Source organism: Numida meleagris, chromosome 3, assembly GCF_002078875.1.
Source record: "Numida meleagris isolate 19003 breed g44 Domestic line chromosome 3, NumMel1.0, whole genome shotgun sequence".
Taxonomy (NCBI): Eukaryota; Metazoa; Chordata; class Aves; order Galliformes; family Numididae; genus Numida; species Numida meleagris.
Genome location: NC_034411.1, coordinates 10,023,010 through 10,042,791, shown reverse-complemented (window position 1 = coordinate 10,042,791; position 19,782 = coordinate 10,023,010). Strand labels below are relative to the sequence as shown.

The 19,782-nt window shown below is 40.5% G+C and overlaps 1 protein-coding gene and 1 long non-coding RNA gene across 7 annotated transcripts in view; one reads left to right on the top strand and one right to left on the bottom strand.

Annotated features, from left to right (window-relative positions):
* The window catches only part of FSHR (follicle stimulating hormone receptor), a 100,717-nt gene that overhangs the window by 78,189 nt on the left and 2,746 nt on the right, over positions 1–19,782 (top strand). For all 5 annotated transcript variants that reach the window (XM_021390913.1, XM_021390912.1, XM_021390910.1 and 2 more), the window contains 5 exons: positions 2,712–2,783; positions 4,904–4,981; positions 7,769–7,837; positions 7,950–8,024; positions 12,872–13,057. In XM_021390913.1, the coding sequence (XP_021246588.1) occupies positions 2,712–2,783; positions 4,904–4,981; positions 7,769–7,837; positions 7,950–8,024; positions 12,872–13,057 (480 nt within the window). The remainder of the gene's footprint in view (positions 1–2,711; positions 2,784–4,903; positions 4,982–7,768; positions 7,838–7,949; positions 8,025–12,871; positions 13,058–19,782) is intronic.
* The window catches only part of LOC110395896, a 69,875-nt gene continuing 65,238 nt past the window's right edge, over positions 15,146–19,782 (bottom strand). For both annotated transcript variants that reach the window (XR_002436671.1, XR_002436672.1), the window contains one exon: positions 15,146–19,073. This is a non-coding gene — a long non-coding RNA (uncharacterized LOC110395896). The remainder of the gene's footprint in view (positions 19,074–19,782) is intronic.

Below are 19,782 nucleotides of genomic sequence, written 5' to 3'. Positions count from 1 at the left end.
ACCTATTTTCTTGCTAAAATTAGTGTCATACGTAATCTATGTCTTTTTTGGTTCTTTTTTACAGTGAATATATCAATGTCCTGCATTAAGCGTTTTCATCTGAAAAAAGAAAGATTTAAATGCAGCCTTTTTTTCAGATGAATTTTTAGGGCATACAGCTCGATTGCTTGTGGGAAGCAAAATGTAGGCCATGAAAACCTGTTGGATCTGCAAAATATTTTGTACTGTGGAGGGCGCAGCCCAGCTCCAAAGGCTTGAAGCTTCTTGTACCTGCTGCCCTGTTTGTTGGAGGACACAATGCCTGGCTTGCTTCCTAAAATCTAAACTGCGTTTGTTTGACGCAGCTAGGCATGCCTAGCAGAGATGTCGACGTTGTCTGCAGTCATCCACAAAACCTTTGCTTGGAGGTGGATTTTCAATAAAAAGAAGTGGTGATCCAATCCTTCCTTTTGCATGAGAGCCTCCTGGTTAAAGACCCTCCCCCAGCAGCGTGTGCTGTGGATTATAGACTCAGCTTCATGGATTATAGACTCAGTTTAGCCTACAAGACCCGTTCCCATGAGTCAGAGAGCTCTCTCATGTGCAGTATAAAGCCACTAGCATGGTTAAGGGGCGCATAAGTAATGCTTCCTGAGTGATGCCGTATTTAACTGCCTACCTTGTGTTGGCAATTCAGCAAACATCCACAGTAAGTCAATGAGCTGAACTAAGTGCCAGTTTTTGTTGGAGTAGCTCCTACCAGCTTGGCTTTAAAAAGAGCAGGGAAGTTGCTATCTCTGGAAATAAGCGGCCAGAATCTTCCAGGAATTCACTTCTGAAAGACTTTTTGTTCTCTGGTGATCACAGTGCAATGTTTTTTTAAGTGCTGACTCCAGTAAGCCTTCTCAGAAAGACAATTAATGCTTTGGAAAGCAGCCATCAGCGATTTGAAACACATGTTCTTACTGAGCTGTTTAGATACAGCAAGGGGGAACTCGGTTAAAGCTCATATTAAAGAGGACATTTGTTTAAAGAGAGGCTACTAAGGATGCGTATGTTATATGATAAAGATATTGACAAAACTGTGCTGCAGTAAAGTTATTCAGTAAATTGGATTATCTACATTCTAACAAGATTATCCACTTGAAGGCCTCTGGAGATTTGCTGGTTGAATAAAAAGAGAAGAGAGATCTAGGCCACCGACTAGCTGCATGTTTTTTCAGTTCTTTTTCTGCAGTTAATTAAAAGAACATCCTCTCCTGCTCCTAACCACTGTTCTGTGCCTCTGTGCACTCGGTGCCTCATACCCATACATTTATTTCAGTACAGTGACCTATGATTTGTCAAAACACTTTGCTCTTCACACTGCTCATTGGACACCAGTGTAAACCGAACCCTGAGCACCTTGGGATTACTGGAAAGATAGGACTATGGCATCACCTGACGTGTTTATTCACACATATAAGGCAGAAGCCACGCTCACCAGTGTAGCATTTTGTGATGTTTGGAATAAATTGCCACTGGGAGCATTGCTTGAACAGAACATGTTTAAGTACCATCATCCTTCATTACAGGAACAGGAGGATCGAGATTTTCTCGGGAAAGTAAAATAGATATGAAAAGCTTGGTCCTGCAATAGCCATGCTCTATTTGGCAGCTGTTTTTGTCTCCATTTTCCTATTAAAGCAAAGGCATGCCATAATTTGTATTTAACAAAATACAAGCTCTTGAAAAGAATTGCATGAATTTTAGCATGTGACTCATTTAAAATGGAAGGCAGCTTTCAGACAAAGCCCTGTACTTGTCCAATGATTTAGAGAGTGTACTTCACAATTCTGTAAGTGTGGATTTGTGGGTTCTCCTTCTGTTGGTTTGAACGTTTTTGGCTAACTCCTTTTACGAAGTATAAGTGCAGAGGTACTTTAAATAATTACGGCCTTGTGAAATCCACCTGCTTCATTAATCATGCTTTCTATTTAACTATATGTAATAGTTTTCCAAAGGCATTTTTTTTAGAGCTTTCTTGGTCAAACATGACAGCTGTGATTTTTAAGCTAATGCAGTGTCAGACCACTTTGACTCCTGGGATAAAACAGTCACTGACATTTCAGCATCATTTCCAATTTGGCTTCATGAATATTCACTACTCTTCTTTATTTTTTTTCCTACATATAATGCAATGCTTTTTGTTACGAGGCAGATAACCGGTTGGCTTTCCAATGTGAACCTCTGAGGATATACAGATACCACCTCAGAGAGCTCAGATGAGTGCTTATGCAAGTGAATGAGTATTTTATGGACCTTTCTGGTCCTTCTGGATTTGGTTGTCATATTTGTCTGTTTTGTTTCAGTTCATAAAACCTGGAAGTTTGAAGCTCTTCTGAAATAATCTAGGTTAATAATAAACATAAAATGAATGCTGTTACTTTTTTTCCTGGTCCCAGGCAGTGTTTTTCATCACTATTCAACACCATCAGCTGTGCTCCCCTAACATATAACTATCCCAGATATGGTTTCTCCTTTGACTTGTGTAGGGGAGAACTCAGCTTGTGTTTCTAACAGAAACCTTTTTACATTAGAAGGCCAAGTTTCCTCTGGACAGACACCATGTATGTGGCTAACGTCAGTTTTTTGTGGCTTTCATTTTAAGTTCAATGTGCTTTTTAGTTTATTAGTTATAGCTTCATTCCTGGAACAGAACTAATCCTCTTAATTTCTCCTCTTCTCCTTAGGTTAATATCAAACACAGGCCTTAGGTTTTTACCTGTTCTCCATAAGGTTCACTCCTTCCAGAAAGTTTTACTGTAAGTTTTAATGATTTTATAAGCTCCTTATGAATGCCTTGCTGTTCTAACAAAACCTTTCAAGATAGGATTCCCCTTGTGCTTGGTTATTAGCTTTGTGATAGCATTTTGGGTTGCAGTTTTGTAGGGATTGATGATAATGTAGCCTAAAGGGTCTCTGTATTCTCTGGGTCTCCTTTCTACAAAGCATTGTAGCTTGCCCTCTGCCAACTACTCTTCCATTAATGATGCTATGAGTGCACAGCTATGTGTCCCAGGGGACTGATAACAGCCTTTTAGTTCTGTTTCCCCGGCTGAAATTCAAACCAGGCTGGTGGAAGTGGGAATTTGTTGCCACCTGCTGACAGTTCTCTGGTCTGCACGGGAAGAGTTGCTGATCTTGGTGATGTTTTCAGTGGATGGCAACGAAAATACAAACTACTGGAAAATATCTCTACCACTCTCAGTTAATTCACTGGTAGAGAAAATGCCCAGGGAATGAAATATATTCTTCTTTGGAAAAGCTCAGTGCCAATAGGAGGTAAAATATGTAAAATCTTGTTGGAAAGCTGATGCTTATTTTTTTTTTCCCTGGAAAATCACTTTTTTTCTCAAAAGAAAATGCATATTAAAAAAAAGTCATGTTTTTTTCATGGGAAAGATCTTGATAATTTTTTTTTCAATCAGTTCTAATTGCATCAAAATCAAAAGCAAAACTAAAAACAGGAATTAAGCACCTATTTCCTCTCTTCTTGTTGACAAAATATATTAATAGCACGCAGAAAAAGTTGTGAGTCTTCAAATCCCTGTTTATAAGATTTCAATCTGGGGGAATATTAACCCTGCCGTTGTCTTAGTAATATTGTATACACACGTAATATACAAAATAAATTTCTGTTATACATTTGACAAATAATTTTGAGAACTGCACTTTAGGGCTTCATGAAGCCATGAAGCAAATGCAATGGCTGTGGAGCTACAGAACCTTCCCCCTGCTTACCATTATCATCAGTCTTAACTAGACTTGAATTGCTGTGTCCCACGGAGCAAGAGATTTTTTTAGATGAAATTTCTTACTTTTTGTAAGAATAACTACACCTTGACACAGAATAGACCTTGGTTCAAACCCTGGCTACACTGAAGCTCAATAAGGAAATTATTGCTGACTTCAGTTGTTCTGGTGTTTAAGTCCCAAAGGAAGATCCTGGTGGGTTATTGAGGTTGTAAGGACCTCATTGTTTCCCTTCTGCAGAGGGAAACTTTCAGTTCTACAGGTGCCACGCTCTCTCCCTATTCCTCCCTCTTCTGATCTCAGTGTGAAGAAAAGTGGATGTGTCCATCAATACAGTGCTGTGGCCACATTTAACTCTCAGTATGAAATAATTTTGGAACCTCATTTAACTTCAAGCTTTGCAGATAATTCATTTTATTCCATGCTTTCCAACGAAAACAGTGTGAAAACAACCATATCCCCAGTCTAAATTATGAGTAATGCTGTTTTACTTCCTTGAGGTCTATTTTGAGCAAGCAACAGAATGTATATCTGCCATTCTTTTTGTGTAGCCGTCAATACTGCTGAAAGTCTGAAATGCATACTCGTCACTTGAACAAACTGAACTGACAGGGGTCCTGTCGCACATACAAAGTTTAGAAGCAACCCCATTGACATTAGCAGGGGATCTTTTCATGGGCTTTTAGGTCCCTTGCTGAATCAGACCAAAAAGGCTAATGGCTCTTCCATCTTCTGGCTGGGAGGCTGAAAGAAGCGGTCGCCTCCCAGCCACACAGCTTGCGTTTTCTGGATAACAGATTTTCTGGATGATCCGTTTCATCCACATCAGGCTTGTAAGACCCAAGCTTGTGTGCTTTAGTAGCTTAAACCAACCTGGGAGGCAGGCATGGGGAGGGTATGGAGAACAAGAGCCCGGAAATGTTTTGCTGCTACCTTTTTTTTTTTTTACCAGGAAGGTTTGTTCTCTGCAGATGGTCGAATGTCTTAAAAGCTTACGTTGTCAACCTTCGCATAAAAGAGTACCTCAGATTGAATATAACAAAAAGCACGAGGTTTGAAATATCATAACATATTGAAAGGCTCACAGAAGTGCAAAAAGTTGTTGTTTCTATTGTGTTTTATTTTCCAGAGATATTCAAGACAATATCCATATACGTACAATTGAAAGGAACTCATTCATGGGCCTGAGTTCTGAAAGTGTGATTCTGTGAGTAAGACAGAGCAAGTTCATTGTCCTCACCAGCTCATTCCTTCTCCAGAACGGAGTCGAGGATACCACGGGATGAGCCCTGTTCTATAGGCTTCAAAATTCAGATGGAAGTTTTAGACTTTACCCCTACTCCTGCAATTTCTGCATTCTGTTCTGCTGCCGTGAAAAATGAATGTATTTGTGTTGTGGTGGATTGTTGTTGTTGCTGTATTCTAACTCTGCTCCTTATTTTAGAACCGCTGGGTAGAGTAAAATTTGTAATTACTAGTGCCAAGGTTAAATGTATTCCACCTACAGCAATGGTTCATGTGATACAAATTGTATTCAAAGGGATGGAGTGACTCATAAATATTTACAGTCAGACGCATCATTCAAAGGCATGCATTACTCTGGCAAAATAGATGTAGATGTTTTGAAAATACAGTATATTTGTACACAATGTTAATGCAGTGATAGAGGCCGGTTCACAGTGCAGTTCCATGCTGTGTGGTTAGATGACTCCTCGTTTGACTTGAACAGTCATGTTTCTTAATGAACTACCTGGCTGCTTCTGTTGGCATATCAAACCCTACCATGTGCTTACTAACAAGCTGCCTTCATTCCACCTAGCCAGTGGGCAGACTGGAAGAATCTCCCACTGTGTGTGTAGTTAACCTCTCGTGCTACAGCAGACAGTTAAAGACTGATTGATTTGATTCACATGCATTTTAGTGGGAGCAGAGTCAAACCATCCATACTTGAAGAGAGGACAGTAACAAGTCACCTGGCTGTTATCTCTCCTTTTTCTCCATAAGTTATCCACGACCTGTCTGTGTCAAGTTCCCTAAAGTTTTAAACTTATACACGCAAGTACATGAGATATTCATGCAGCTATCTCAAATGTATTCAAGTAATGATACCCCAAATGTACTTATTTATCTTTCCTCCTATAATTATAGTTTTCGCTGCCCAGATGGGACGTGGTTTTGTCAGAGCACTGCACAGCACATGCCTTATTTATTTCCATAATGCCACTATGGGATGAGAGGTGTATGCCAGGTTTTTAGTGCGATTTGCCCTCCTTATAGCAGTCAAGCATTCAAGACTTCCAAGGCGCACTGAACCCCCACAGTCTGAGGAGAGCCAATTTTAGCAGGCTTACTGTGACAGGCTCCCAGCGTGTGTAAGCCAGTAATTTGGATTGCATCTAAGATTGCTCTCTGTGTGGATCAACACCGAGGAGGTGAATTTTAAGTGGGTCTTAAACATACCATTACAGCCAGGAAATGGTGAGTGGAAGCCCATTTGTCCAGGCTCTGATTTGTGCCTCTGTGCCACTTGTTGCTATCGCAAGACTTACAGATTATTCAGGGGAACCAGCAAGGGTGCTCGTTGAAGTGAGGGGAGATTGTATCTCAGTAGAGTCTTGTCCAGGTAACAGCTGAGAAGGAGGTATAACAAAGCCTTGGGATTTAGGCGAAATGTTGTTTGCTCTCTTTACTACCTGAATGCAATTTGCCAGTTGACATGAGTGTACATTCCACACTGTATGACATGAGTAACTCAGATAGTATGACATTAGTATCTCATTGAATTAGCATCGTGTTCAGTGAGAGAAAGTAGTATGAGCTAATACTGTGATCTAAAGCACATACGTCAGCCTGGTAGCTTTGAATGGATAAGATCAATTTAATATAATAAATATTTTAAATGCTATAAGCAGGGACATAGCTCTCCTATGTGCCTGCTCACTCATGTCTAATAGTGCTATTGCAAGCAAAGGGGATGATGGCAATTTTCCTGATGCAACCTGACACACACTGTAGGCATGGAATTATGCACATCTGCCTTCTGTGGTCAAAAGGGGAATCCCATCAACCAGACCTGTGACTGATTTTCACAACGACCTGAGCTCACCACCTCAGACCCCAGATAAGTGGGTCACTTGCATGCTCAGCTTTCAGTGTGAATTAGGAACGTGGTGTCCGCATTTACTGACAGTGTCACTAAATCAAGCCAGTTTTGCTACCAGTCTGACTTGTCATGCCCTCTTGGAGAGAGCACGAGTTGCAGCGCAACAAGATGAAAGATTACACCGTAAAGATGATAAACATAACTGACCCAAGTGTAAATTTTCAGGACCACAAAGGGAAGGGATGGAATGACATTAAACATTCATTAGTTAATGCACTACAGTAACAACTTGGCAGGAAGCCCTGTGGTTCAGTACCTGTGCCTCCTCTCAGAGGAAGGAGCCTGGGGAGATGTGCAGCAGGGCTGATGTAATCGGAAGAGGCAGCAGGTGTGGGGAGAACTGTCTGCTTCCTGGGAGGTTTGGCACCAGGCTCATCCTTTTTTACTTCTTGCACCTTTTTTTTTTTTCTTCAATAATAATTGGCAAAAGTAAAGCTCTTCTGAAAGCGTATTGGGAAAACTGAAGTGTAGACATAAGGAACAGCACCAGTAGGAGAGGTCTCACTCGTGCTGGGGATAACCTGGGCCAGCTTTGCTGGCTCCCCTTGGGCTTCCCAGCGCAGCTGAGCAGCACCAGTGACTTCATCAGTTCCACCCTTGCTTCAAAAACTTACTGTAACTCCTCCCCGACAGTGATGCTGGTCTGCCCTCTTCATATCTGTGCTCTGCAAATCTGTCCTCTAACTACTGGGATCTTATCAGCTGAGATTTATAGAAATTTCACGATTTAAATACCCATTTAATAATTTCTCGCTTGAGATCCTTTTCAGTGGTTTTAATTGTACATGAAGCTGTATAAGAATACTTTTTTTTTTTTTCTCTCTATTGCAGATGGCTAAATAAAAATGGGATTCGGGAAATCAAGAATCATGCATTTAATGGAACCTGCCTGGATGAGCTGTAACTATTATTGTTGTTTCCTATTCTGAAAAGCAATTATTAGAAGGTAGCAACTTTTGTAAGGCATTTTTTAAATCTCTGATTGTTTTAGAATCAATATTGTGTTTTCCAGAAATCTAAGTGACAATCACAACTTAGAAAAATTACCGGATGAAGTCTTCCAAGGAGCCATCGGGCCTGTTGTTTTGTAAGTAATATTCAGATTTGTCTTTTCTTATTATTAAGCCCACAGAAAGAAAAAAAAACAAAACTAAGAACAAGTGAATGTCAGTTTGGATGTCAAAATCTCCCAAATCTTGCAACTCAGTACTGGAAGTGTAGGGAAGTAGAAGCTGTATCAGGAATATCTAGATCCATGTTTTCACTTCGTCCTCAGGGTTTTTAGATTATTTACATCTAGGGATTTAAATCCAGCTTCCTCTCCACAGTTGATTAAGCTCTGTAAGAGTAGCTCTGCATCATTTTTTTTTTTGCAGAGAAATTACAGTTTGTTTTTTGTTTTGGGCAAAATCAAGAATAAGAAGGTGGGTTCTCAGTGGGTTCTCTTGAACTACCTCCAGTGAAGATCTGCCCTGCATCTCTGAAGCTTAGTTCCAAAATAAAATCCCTACCCTGCAGGGACCTGTACATTCACACAGTTGCATCAGGCTCTCATGTTGGGTGGCAAGCTGAAGAGCATGATCTTAGCAGTAGAATTCAGCAGTAGGATGCTCATGGATCTCAGTTGCCAGCACTTTGCGCTGCACTTTGCCATGCTGTAAAACACCTGTGAGAGTGCACAACTGCTTCTGTTTCTGAGCACAAGCTATGGAACATAAGAGCTGCAACAAAGACAAAGGTGTCTTCTTGTGTCACAAATTCATCACATCCTTTCTTTCTTCCCATCTGTCCTGGAAGTCCAGAGGGTGCTAGGAGTCAATCAGAAAAGGTGAAAAGGGGTAACTGGGAGCTGGTTGAAGACCTTACACAGAGGTAAAAGTGGTCAGAAATCTAAAAAATGAGGGAGAAAAATAACTAGTTAACCTTGAGTTCAGACGAGCTCTTCTGAAGTCTTTTTCCATGTTGTGATGGTCAATGCACCTAGGACACAAAGATGTGTTACCGTATTCTGTTCCTCTTCCATCACTCCCTCAGTGCCTTTCTCCTTTGGAAAAGATTGCCATTGGAGCATCTCTTCAGCAGTAACATCGTTGATGTTTCTTTGGAAAAGTATTATTTCCCATAGCGAAAAGTAAATGTGTTTTCTTTGCAAGTTGTAGTGATTCAAAAGGTTTATAAAATTGATATGGCTGTAGCTCAGATTCACTTGATAGCAGCTTCTAACTTTGAGTTACTTGTGTAAGAAGTTTTCTGTTCCGTTTCCACTATATCCACTGTTCTATGGATGGGAAATTGCCTTTTCATCCTGACTGAGATCAAGAAAGCAAAGCCTTCCTACTCATCTGTCACTGTGGCTTACACCTGGAACGTTGAGGAAATGATTGACCCATACTCGTATCTTGGCTGGGAAAATAGTGCTGTTGAAATCACATTTGTGCTGCAGGTTGCCATGTTTTATTAGGCTGAACATCAGGATGTTTTAACTCTTGTTCTTCCTGAACTAGTGCTCTACGGTCAGTTAATACCAACTCCTATTTTATATTTCAGAATATTTAAACAGCATGAAAGAATGACAAACACAAATAGCAATGTCTGAAAGCACCAAACTTAGTCAGCTTTATGCAGGCTGCACAGTCTCAGCAACGAATTTCTCTCTCAGGCTTACAACTTTTGGCTGAATTAGAATCTCTCTTTTGGAAAGACATCAAGTTTTGAGTTAAAGGATTTCAGTGCTGACAGTAAGCAAGTAAATCAAATGGCTAATTACTCCCACACATGTACACATTCCTTCTATTCAGAAATATGCTTTATTTCCAACTTGGAATTTTGTAACTTCAATTTCCGTTCGTGTTATTTCAGTTAATCTTCTTCTGGTGCTCCCACAGCTGTAGCGGCTTACACGAACTTTTACTGGAGTCCCTAGGAACCTCTGCCTTCTGTAAGCACTAAGATCATGCTGGAAGCACCAGGAAATTGCGGGTAGCTACAGAGAGACCCTCAGCATCTCCCTCTCTATAAATATAGTTCATCTGTTCAGTGATGATCCATTCTGGGCTGAGCTCTCTGACTGCATCCTGCCTCAGAAGCAGAGTGAGGTATGGCCATGGTCTTTCCTGTCCTTGCAATTTGACTTCAACAGGAAACCCACATACATGGACCACAGTAGACCTCTAGAGGATCCTCAAGAGGACAGCTGAGTCCCTGAGGCACAGCTAGAGGGCACTTCAGATACAACTGCTGGAAAAACTGGTCTCACTATTGGTCTTCCCTCTCTGACTTCTGCTCTCCCAGCCATGTCTCACTATTCCACTATGTTCCTTTCAAACTTAAACTGGACTATTATCTGGTCAGTGTTTTGACTAATTCAAAAAAAGATTCCCAGAAGGAAAAGGGAGAGGCTGGAAGAGAAGTCAGATTCATTTTGCTGTTCTCACACCAGCCTCTGTCAAGTCTGATGACTAGCAGCCAAGCTTCAATAATATAACCTGTATTCCCATCACCAGAGCTTTCTGGTTTGATTTCCCACTGCTGTTTTATCTTCTTGTTCATCTTCCTTATTTAATTTACCAATCCTGTAACTTGGGAGGAACATCCCAAAGAATCTCTGCACTGAATTCTGCTCCATGATGTCTTGGTGGATAAAACTACTAAACCACCTGCACAATGTCTGCGTTCCCTGTCGGGGGAGTCTCCTGATGGTATATCAATAATTTTCCCTAATAGACATCCTAGCAAACCCTGCAGTAGTTTACAAAGCCCTTTCTCCAACTCGCTTCGGTTTATATGCAATAATGAGCACATACACAAAGAACAGAATTTTTAAGAGAAGAAGAACATATTTTCATGGGTAAATATTCAGTATTTATGAAGTTGTTTAAAGGTGCACAGAGATGCAAATCCAGTAATATTTTTTTAGCTATTTTTAAGTCAAGATGTACTCCTATTTATTTGTTGCTTCCACCCTGTATATTAACCATTTGGGGGCGCTGAAGATTTCTAGCTAGTGAGACAAAGAAAACATTTCTCATGCTCTTGGTTGGAATATGAACCCTTGTGAAGTTCCATAGACTCTTAATGATTCCATGAGTGATGTTGTCTGTGAATGTAGGTGGAAAACTGCTGTTCAGTTGATGAGTCATTAAGATATACTCTAGCTGATAGCTTTCAGGGCAGGCAACTAAGGGAAATAATCAGTCCTTGAAACAAGTGCGGTTGTTCATTGCAACCTAACACCTACTACTTTAGGTGTCTATGCTAGAAATAAGAAGTCCCAAATTCCCCTTCAGCTGCTCCTGTGAGACATTGGTCAGTCCCAGGAGAACCCCAGGACAGAACCTTGGCTTCTCTCAGCCTGAGCAGCTGAAGTTCAAAGCGTTTGTGCCTCCACCAGTCCATTTTGTACTTCTAGTTGAAGCTATGACCCGGAGGCAGGGCAGCAGTGTGGGATCCATCTCCAAAACTTCCAGCTGTGGGTACAGTATGGATACAAAACCCTCCTTGCCCACAGTCAGTGACTGCTGTATTAGCTGAGTATGAATTTGTTAGCTGGGGCCACCCTACACTGCAAACTGTGTTCCTGTGTTCATTTTGTTTTGGAGAGAGGAGTACAGAGGTGCAAATGTGCGCATGGTACATGGCAAGTGTCTGAACTTCACTGTGTGCTGCTGAAATCCAATTTCCCCTTCACATGGCACCACTCTACTACATTAATATGGTAATAAAAACAATTTGTGCCTGTTGTGATGTTGTGTAATAGAGATAAAATAACATGTTGTCTTGACATCGCACTGTTATAGATGGATGTATCTTGGAGGGGGGACACGGAGAAAATGGCAAATGTTGTCAGTTCCTTTGTCAGGATGAATTCTTTTATAAGAGAATGAAGAGCAGTGCAACCTGAGCAAACGCTGCATCCTGCATCACTCTCGTACCATAAGAGCATGGGAGCTAAGGGAGGATAGGGTGATCTTGCATAGTCTGTTCTACTCTGGTCTAGGAGAAAGAAGTGTGCTCTCCCGCTATCACAAGGGACACAGTTTGTTCCTAGCCAAGGGAACATGGGGATGTTTTGCCCCAGATGTTATGCCATGGGGACAGGTTCCTTGGAGATGTTATGCCACTGGCCCTTCTTCCCTCTCCTTACACATGCGGCACAAGTCTCAATTTAGTGTTTGCACAATGTTTTTTCTCCTGCAAACTTCACTAATGCTCTCTGTAATACATCTGCAGCTGCCTTTGATAGCCTGTCTCACAAAGTAATTGCCTTCCACGTAAATACATCTCTCCTGACCTCCTGTAATCTTACCCTTTCCCTTGCTTCAGTCGATACTCTGTTTTTTTAAACCTCTGGAAATATGTCGATGTTTTTGTTCCTCACAGTTTGAACTGTATCACCTTTGTCTCTCTTTAATCTCTTTTCCTTCCTAATGAGTACAAAATCTGAAATCCCCAACCTCTCCTCATATCTGTACCCCCTGCGGGGTTCTCTTTGTGTTTATTGCCTCTTCCGTGGTGGCCTTTGCATGATGTGATGCTCATGAGAGACATCACAAACTTCGCTTGTGACTTCAGCAGCCTACTGTTTTCTCTTGTAACAGTGTTTGTGAATGAGTTTTGCATTTATTTCAGTATTTGCTAAACTCAGAATCATACGGAGCTAGCAGTTTATGTCACTGTTAATCCTTACCCAGAGGGTTGTGGGATCTTTTTCCCAAATCGAAATAACATCACTTAATTGTTGTTTGCAGTGAATAATAATTCAGATTTCCTTGAGGAACCCTTGTTTATTCCTGGATTCTCTTTTCAACATGAATTTCCAGTTGATCTCTTTTTAATCAGTACTCTGATAATGAGTAGGAGAATCTATAACACGTATCCACTATGTAGCTGAAGTAAATTTGCTTTTTACCAGGATTTTCATATGTTTTCTTAAAGGGATATTTCAAGGACAAGAATCAGCTTCCTGCCAAGTCATGGATTAGAATTCATTAAGAAGCTAAGAGCAAGGTCTACGTACAAGTTAAAAAAACTTCCTGATTTAAACAAATTTAGATCTTTGATTGAGGCAAACTTCACCTATCCTAGCCATTGCTGTGCGTTTACAAATTGGAAAAGACAAAAGTAAGTGATTTCATTTGTTTTAATTTTTGATGTTTCTCAGCAGTTGGTAGTGAACAAACTGGATATGAAAGTACATGAATAGAAATAAATAAACGTAGAATGCATTCATGCTGCACAGTGCACTGCCTCTCCATTCCAGGTGGGTAATAAATTTTGGTGGCTGTAATATCAGTATGTTCTCTAGCTGAGACTCCAGCCTGCATGTGTCATTGGATCATCTCTCACTGGGACCTGCTGTCCTGCATCAGCCTGGAGCCACCACGCTGAAGACATCCAGCAGAAAAATGTTGATTACATTTCAGGAGGTAAATGGAAGGAAATCTGTGTTTCCAGAGAAGCTGGTCAATACTTGGCCATCAATTCAGGAGGGTAACAGGACCGTGGAGTGGTCTTAACCCTCAGAAAGCCACACTGAAGTTGGAACCAAATAAAATGAATTAATGGAACAGAACAGACTAATTCAGTTGGAAGGGACCTACAAAGATCATTAGCTCCAACTGTCTGAGCACTTCAGAGCTAAATGAAAGTTACAGTATATTAATGAGGGCGTTTTCCAAATGCCTGTGGAACACTGACAAGCATGGGGCGTCAATCACCTCCCTAGGAAGCCTGTTGCAGTGTCTGACCACCTTCATGGCAAGTAAATTTTCCCAGTGCCCACTCTGACCCAGCCCTGGCACAGCTCGGTGCCTTTCCCTCCTGCCATCAGTTCCCACGAGCAGAGCCCCACACCGCTCTCTGGAGCTGCAGGGAGCACAGAGGTCACCTCGCCACCTCCTGTTCTCCAGTCAGGACACCCAAGTGTCCTCAGCCTCTCCTCACAGGACAAGCCTTCAGCTTTGCTTTGCTGCCCTCCGGATGCACTAAAGCTAAATATAGGAGGAGAATCACCTCTGCCACTGTTACTTTATCTGTAGCATCTACATACACACAAGTTTTGGCCACTATTTCTGAAATGGTTAATTTAGAGCAAACCCCTTCAGCCCAAGTCAGCTGGGATAGGGAGATCTTTTTAGATTCCTAAAGTAATTTCCAGGGCTTGTTTTAATTTGCCATCTGCAAAGATGTGCTGATACATCAGGTATTAATGATTTCCTTTGAGTATTGTCAGCTATTCAGATAGACTTTAAATATACACATTAACTAGTTAATGAACTTGATGATCTCCAGAGGTCCCTTCCAGCTAGGATTCTGTGAACCTCCTGAATTTGTGCCACTGGAAAACTTGAGGCACTGTACCTATGGAAACCTGTGTTATTATGTGAAGTTCTTTTACAGAATGTCTTTGGAATTTGCCATGGCAGAAAAAAATATATTGTGGATCAGTGTTGTAGCTCAAGACATTGTTTTCAGAAGCTGCCTAAAACTTCAAAGAAAAGTAAAGCAACGTAGAGAAAATACAATCTATGAGTAAGCTTCATTTAAATATTTAAGATAGCCATTCATTTTACCTTTAGCAGTGTTTTGTCGCCAGGCAATTACAGATGTTTGATCCTGCTAGTGCTGATAGGTACTATATATCACCTACATATGTTTACAAAACTGTATGGAAAAAGTGCAAGTCTGAGGTTGGACGCTACAGTGGTAAGGAAAATATCTGGCAGAGTCCATCCTTCATTGCCTGTTTTTGATCCACAGTTCTGAACTTTTTACTGCAGGAGTTTACCACCAGTTGATACTCCCACATAATTCTATAGGCTTGTTCAGGCACAGGCCTCAGTTACCTGCCCATCCCTCCAGCATCGATGGCAAAGTGGTAGTTATTGCCAATGAGTTCAGGCTGGTGAAATCCAAGAGACTGTCATCGCAAGCTGCCAATAAATGAATGAAATTTAAAAAAGTAAAAATCAATGTAAGGCAACCAGTCTCTTATATGGAACTTTCTAGGAAACAGTTTCAGTGATAAAAATTGATGCTATGCGTATGTAGCAGAGCTATACATGTTTCCTTGAGCTGTCAAATCTCATTTGTTCCCCATAGAGAAAAACATGCCTTCTCAATATATATCTTCTTAATGGCTCACGCATTTTCTGGTCTTCACTCAATATATATTATCTACAGGAGGACAGCTGAGCTCCAGAATACCCCCAGTAAATTATCTCAAAAAAAAAAAAAAGTATCCTAAATGACTGAAAAATTATTAAAGTAGTGGAAAAAAATATATTAAGATCTACTTGTGTGGAGTTAATAAATCCGAATCTGTGAAGGAGTTTAAACACCTTTCTGCTTTTCTGAAGGAGCTATACTTAAATTTAAAATATCCAAAAGCATGTTAATTTTGGATTAAAAAAAGCTAAAAACAATCCTGAAAGAATAGCTACACTTCAGCAACAGAGATAATACTTTTTTTATTTCAATTTATTCTAGTAATTTCTTTCAAATAATATTTCACTTACTTAATTGTAGCTGACGAGGCAGGAAGGCTTTTGTTTATTAAAAGATATGTGTAGAAGGAGACAGATGCACACTGAAATCTAGAAGGACAAGAGAGCCAGCAACAAATTGTGATACTTTGGCCAACGTTATGAATTTTTGTGTTAAATAAACACATTTGGAGAAACCATTTTCTGTATGTAGCACATTCCAGGTAGACTTGAACATGCTATGAAAACAACTGAACACTAGTTTCCTACATTTTTATATTAGCTAAGTTTTCATCCAACTAGACTATGGCAGGTTTTCATCCAACTGGTCTACGGCATTAGGACAATATTATTCTCTGTCTTGTAAAAGAAATGCATCACCACTGGGTAACAAAAAAGTATAAAAATTCAAACCAAATCCATACGTGCTCTGATGTATGGTTCCTGGAATAAATGTGTACATGTAAGCTGTATCCCCCTGATCAACAGAACAAAGTTGAACGCACTTATCTGTGTTTTTAATGCTTACCAGATGTATCTTTTGAAAATATTAAGCATAAATACAAAATGATTAGAGCCAGATCAATCTTTCCTGTTAACTGCTTTTAAACATAATTAAAAATGATCATTTCATTTGCACAGCTGTGTCGTGTACTGATCTTGGTAGGCGACCAATATCTCCTGTCCAGAGATGAACGTCTGCCTGTTGGTTTGGTGCTGTGGGTTTGGATACCAAAGGTATTCCCATGCACTCCAGCAGAGATTAGTCGCACACACTGCAGCTCTACCCACTTGCATTTCAAAGAAGCATCCTTGACTAGCTATGGGTATTCAAGGCTGCTCAGGTTTTTGAAGAGCTATTAATAGTTTGCAGTGTTTGCTCACACAGCATCTAGTATTTCTCTGACAAGAGTTGCACTTGGTTTAGTGCAGCAGACATTGCTTATTCTGCTGGGAAAAGTGGTGTGAGCTGACTTACTGTGCCTCTTCACTGGCGCCAGTCATTCCCCCATAGAGGTTCTGTAGCATAAATGCTAAGTCACGGCTTGAACCAGGGATTGAGCACCTGGTGGGAAGGCAGGGCCAACCTGCAATGCACCTGAGTGCCCAGAAGGGCCACTGCTTCTGGCCAGGATCCACCCTTTCCCAGACCTCATTTAAGGGTTGGCAGTGGAGGCAAGGGTATCTCTCTGGAGATCCCTGCCTACTGGAGGTCTTCCAAAGGTAAGCATTTTTTTTGCATCCACAGCTGCTGCATTTGGGCTTGTTCTCATTTCCTGTAGTCTAGGATTGTGCTACCCTACTACTATCGCTGTACTTTCCATCACATTATAGCATTACAGGTTCAGATCTCAGAATTTTTCCTACTAGTCCAAAAGATGCTTCATAACCCCTGGAAGTGCATTTCTGAGAATCACTGCAGCATTTGATGCTCACATGGGAAATCTCAGAAGGAATTAAGACAGGACCTCAGATAATATAAGTAAGTTGCCATACTGGATCACGAGTGATCATTTCTCCCATCTACAAAAGCACAACCACATTAATGGAAATATTAAACCTGTTACAGAGACATTTAAATGAAACAATTAAAATATTGGCAGTTTTGATTCTTTTTTTTTTTTTCCATTCTCAGAAGGATTGTATGATAAATATTGATCTGCAGATTTATCATACTGGAATATTGTGATGTTGGCCTAACAGATGGTAAACTGCTTTTTAGGAGAAGTCCAGTGAGGTATGTTGAGTTCCTCTCACATTCTCCTGTGACTGGAAAATAACATCCTTCAAGCTCAGATAGGGCAGAGATTGGATGTTAAAACCCTCAACTTGACACAGACCATTATGAACTTCAGCAAGCTTTTGGCTTTCCTTGACATAAAGATCACCTTCTGCCTGAAAGAACGGCATTGTTATGACTCTGTCCTTGCACTTGATCATTATTCTTTGGAGGAGTTATCACTAGAAAAGCTATTTTTAAAGAACGTGGCAGCATTAAGGGTCACATTTGGCCCTCGTTCCACAAGAACATAATATCAGTTGCTCACTACTCACTTGATGTCACTTCTTGGTAAGGATGGTTGGTTTGAGGTAGGGCCCAACGTGGAACCGAGACCTGGACTATTTATCCTGCTGAGCGCGTTTCTCAGCACACAAGATCCTGCAGTCACCAGATGCAGTGCGTGAAATAACTACTTGCACAAATGCTGGTATTCTTGTTGGAGTGCCATGCCAATTTTAATGTTATTCTTTAAGTTATCCTTTCTCTGGTTTATTTTTTCAGGGTGTTTACTTGAGTAAATCAAGTTAAGCAGGAGCAGAGGTTTACAAATAGCCCAAATAAATGAACTATGTTATGATACATGCCCTGTCCCTTGCCAAAAGTATTTTGAATTATTGCTCTGAGAGCACAAAGGGCAAATATCTCAAGGCAGTCAGTACCAGATGATGGCTTTTCTTTCCTCTGAGTGTTTGCTGCTGCCCATCATAGCACTCACGGTGCAAGGAAGCAGCCAGGAGTCTCCTCACTGCCCATCCACAAAGCAAACAGAGCAGCGAACTCTGTGGGAGCCTGATTCCGTCTGAGACCTCTGGGTGTTAAATAATTCAGGAATGAATAAATAATAATAATCAGAAATATTTCATTGGCCTTACATAGCTGTCTTATCTGTGGGATAGAGTTAGCTCTAGGCAGTCTCCATAATTTAGGAAATGGCTTATTTTTAACTCAGAGCTGAGAAACGATTGGATAAAAACATTTCCTTCAATTCATTTACTAAAACCAGGAGCTGCAATAGCTTTCATGCCCTCAAGTGCTTGTTACACTAGAAACTGAGGGACTTTTTTTCTCCCATTATTTCTTCTCAGAAGCATATACTCCCTTTCAGCTAGAGAACCGTTGATATATCGATCAACACACTGGGCCCCTCACCCATCCTTACGTGAATAGAACACAGGGGAACAGAATGTAATGCCTTGTTATTGCAGCTGTGACCTCCACAGTGCATATTTGACCTCCCAGGAAATCGGCTTTCTGCCTCAGTTGACAGGCAAGATAAAAAATATTAATAACAGTAGACGATGCTCAGTACCTCATAGGAAATGTTTCTCACCTTCTGGTGCTGGACCTTTGTTAGTTTTTCTTTCTTTGAAACTCGATTTTTTTGAAGATGGAACGAGTGCACAAAGTCAAAGGGTAAAATTAGGTTACCAAAGAGAATCCTCGCGTATAACCTGCTGCCTGTTGTTTAACCATTTCAACCCAGCTTGAATAGAAAGCTGTCTGGTCAAGGTGGGTGATAAACTGTGGTCCTGCCCTGAAAAAGACACCAAATTTGTTGTCTAACCAGTAGGTGAAAGTAGGCAGAGCTGAACTGTGCTGGCTGTGCAACACGTTGACTGTTTTATTTGATAATTCAAATTACGTTTGGATCCACATTTATGCAAACCTATGGCTGCAAGTTTCTGGAACAGCAAAACTTCAATGTTTTATGAGAAACATTATTTAAGGCCTTTATTTCTTGCTAACATACTTTGATATGTCTTACCTTGATGGATCTGATCTCAGACAAAACGTTTGTTTCTTTCCTTGGTCTATGCATGGAGAAGAAGGGTTCAAGGTTAATCCTCCAGAAAATAAAGCCAAACACAAACTGACAAAAAAAAAAAAAGACATTCAAAGGAAATTTTTTTTCTTGAAACTCTTTGCCTTTTTTTTTTTTCCTACTGAAAATTCGCTAAACATTTAAAAAAACCCAAACATTCTAACAATGTTGGTTGTGGAAGTCAAGGCTTCCCTTCACTCCTTCCTTGCACTTCACTTTCCTTGAAAAATGTGTTTGGAGCAAAATATCCTGCCAAGTCTAGTGGTTTTTAGCTGTGATGGTATCTGGCTTTCAGAGATTACCTGGAAACCCTGCTTGATTCATGCTATTTATTTGCTTTAATGGCCAGTGACAAATATGATATTAGATACTTAAAATGAATGGCACATACTGCAGATGCTCTGTGCCCTGAAGGAATTTTGATATTGAGTATGACACACTGACTGCTGCAAACTTTAGGAAAAAGGAAATTCAAGAGTAATACTGATGAACAGAGGAGTGATTCTGGTTATACAGACTCCTTATGGGCACCACTGAAATGGTTTATTCTTCAGAGTCCAGTCTTACGTAGGGCTTCATCATCATGTGTTTTCCCCATGCAGAATCACCTTCTCAGTGACAGGTTACGTGAGAAATTGAGTAGAAATAATGGAGGCTTCTTACTCTGTCCAGGTGGATAACTGCATCAAGATTGTTAGCAAGACAAATATCAGGCTTTTATTCCCATATGTTTCATGTTTTAAATTAATTTACGGTC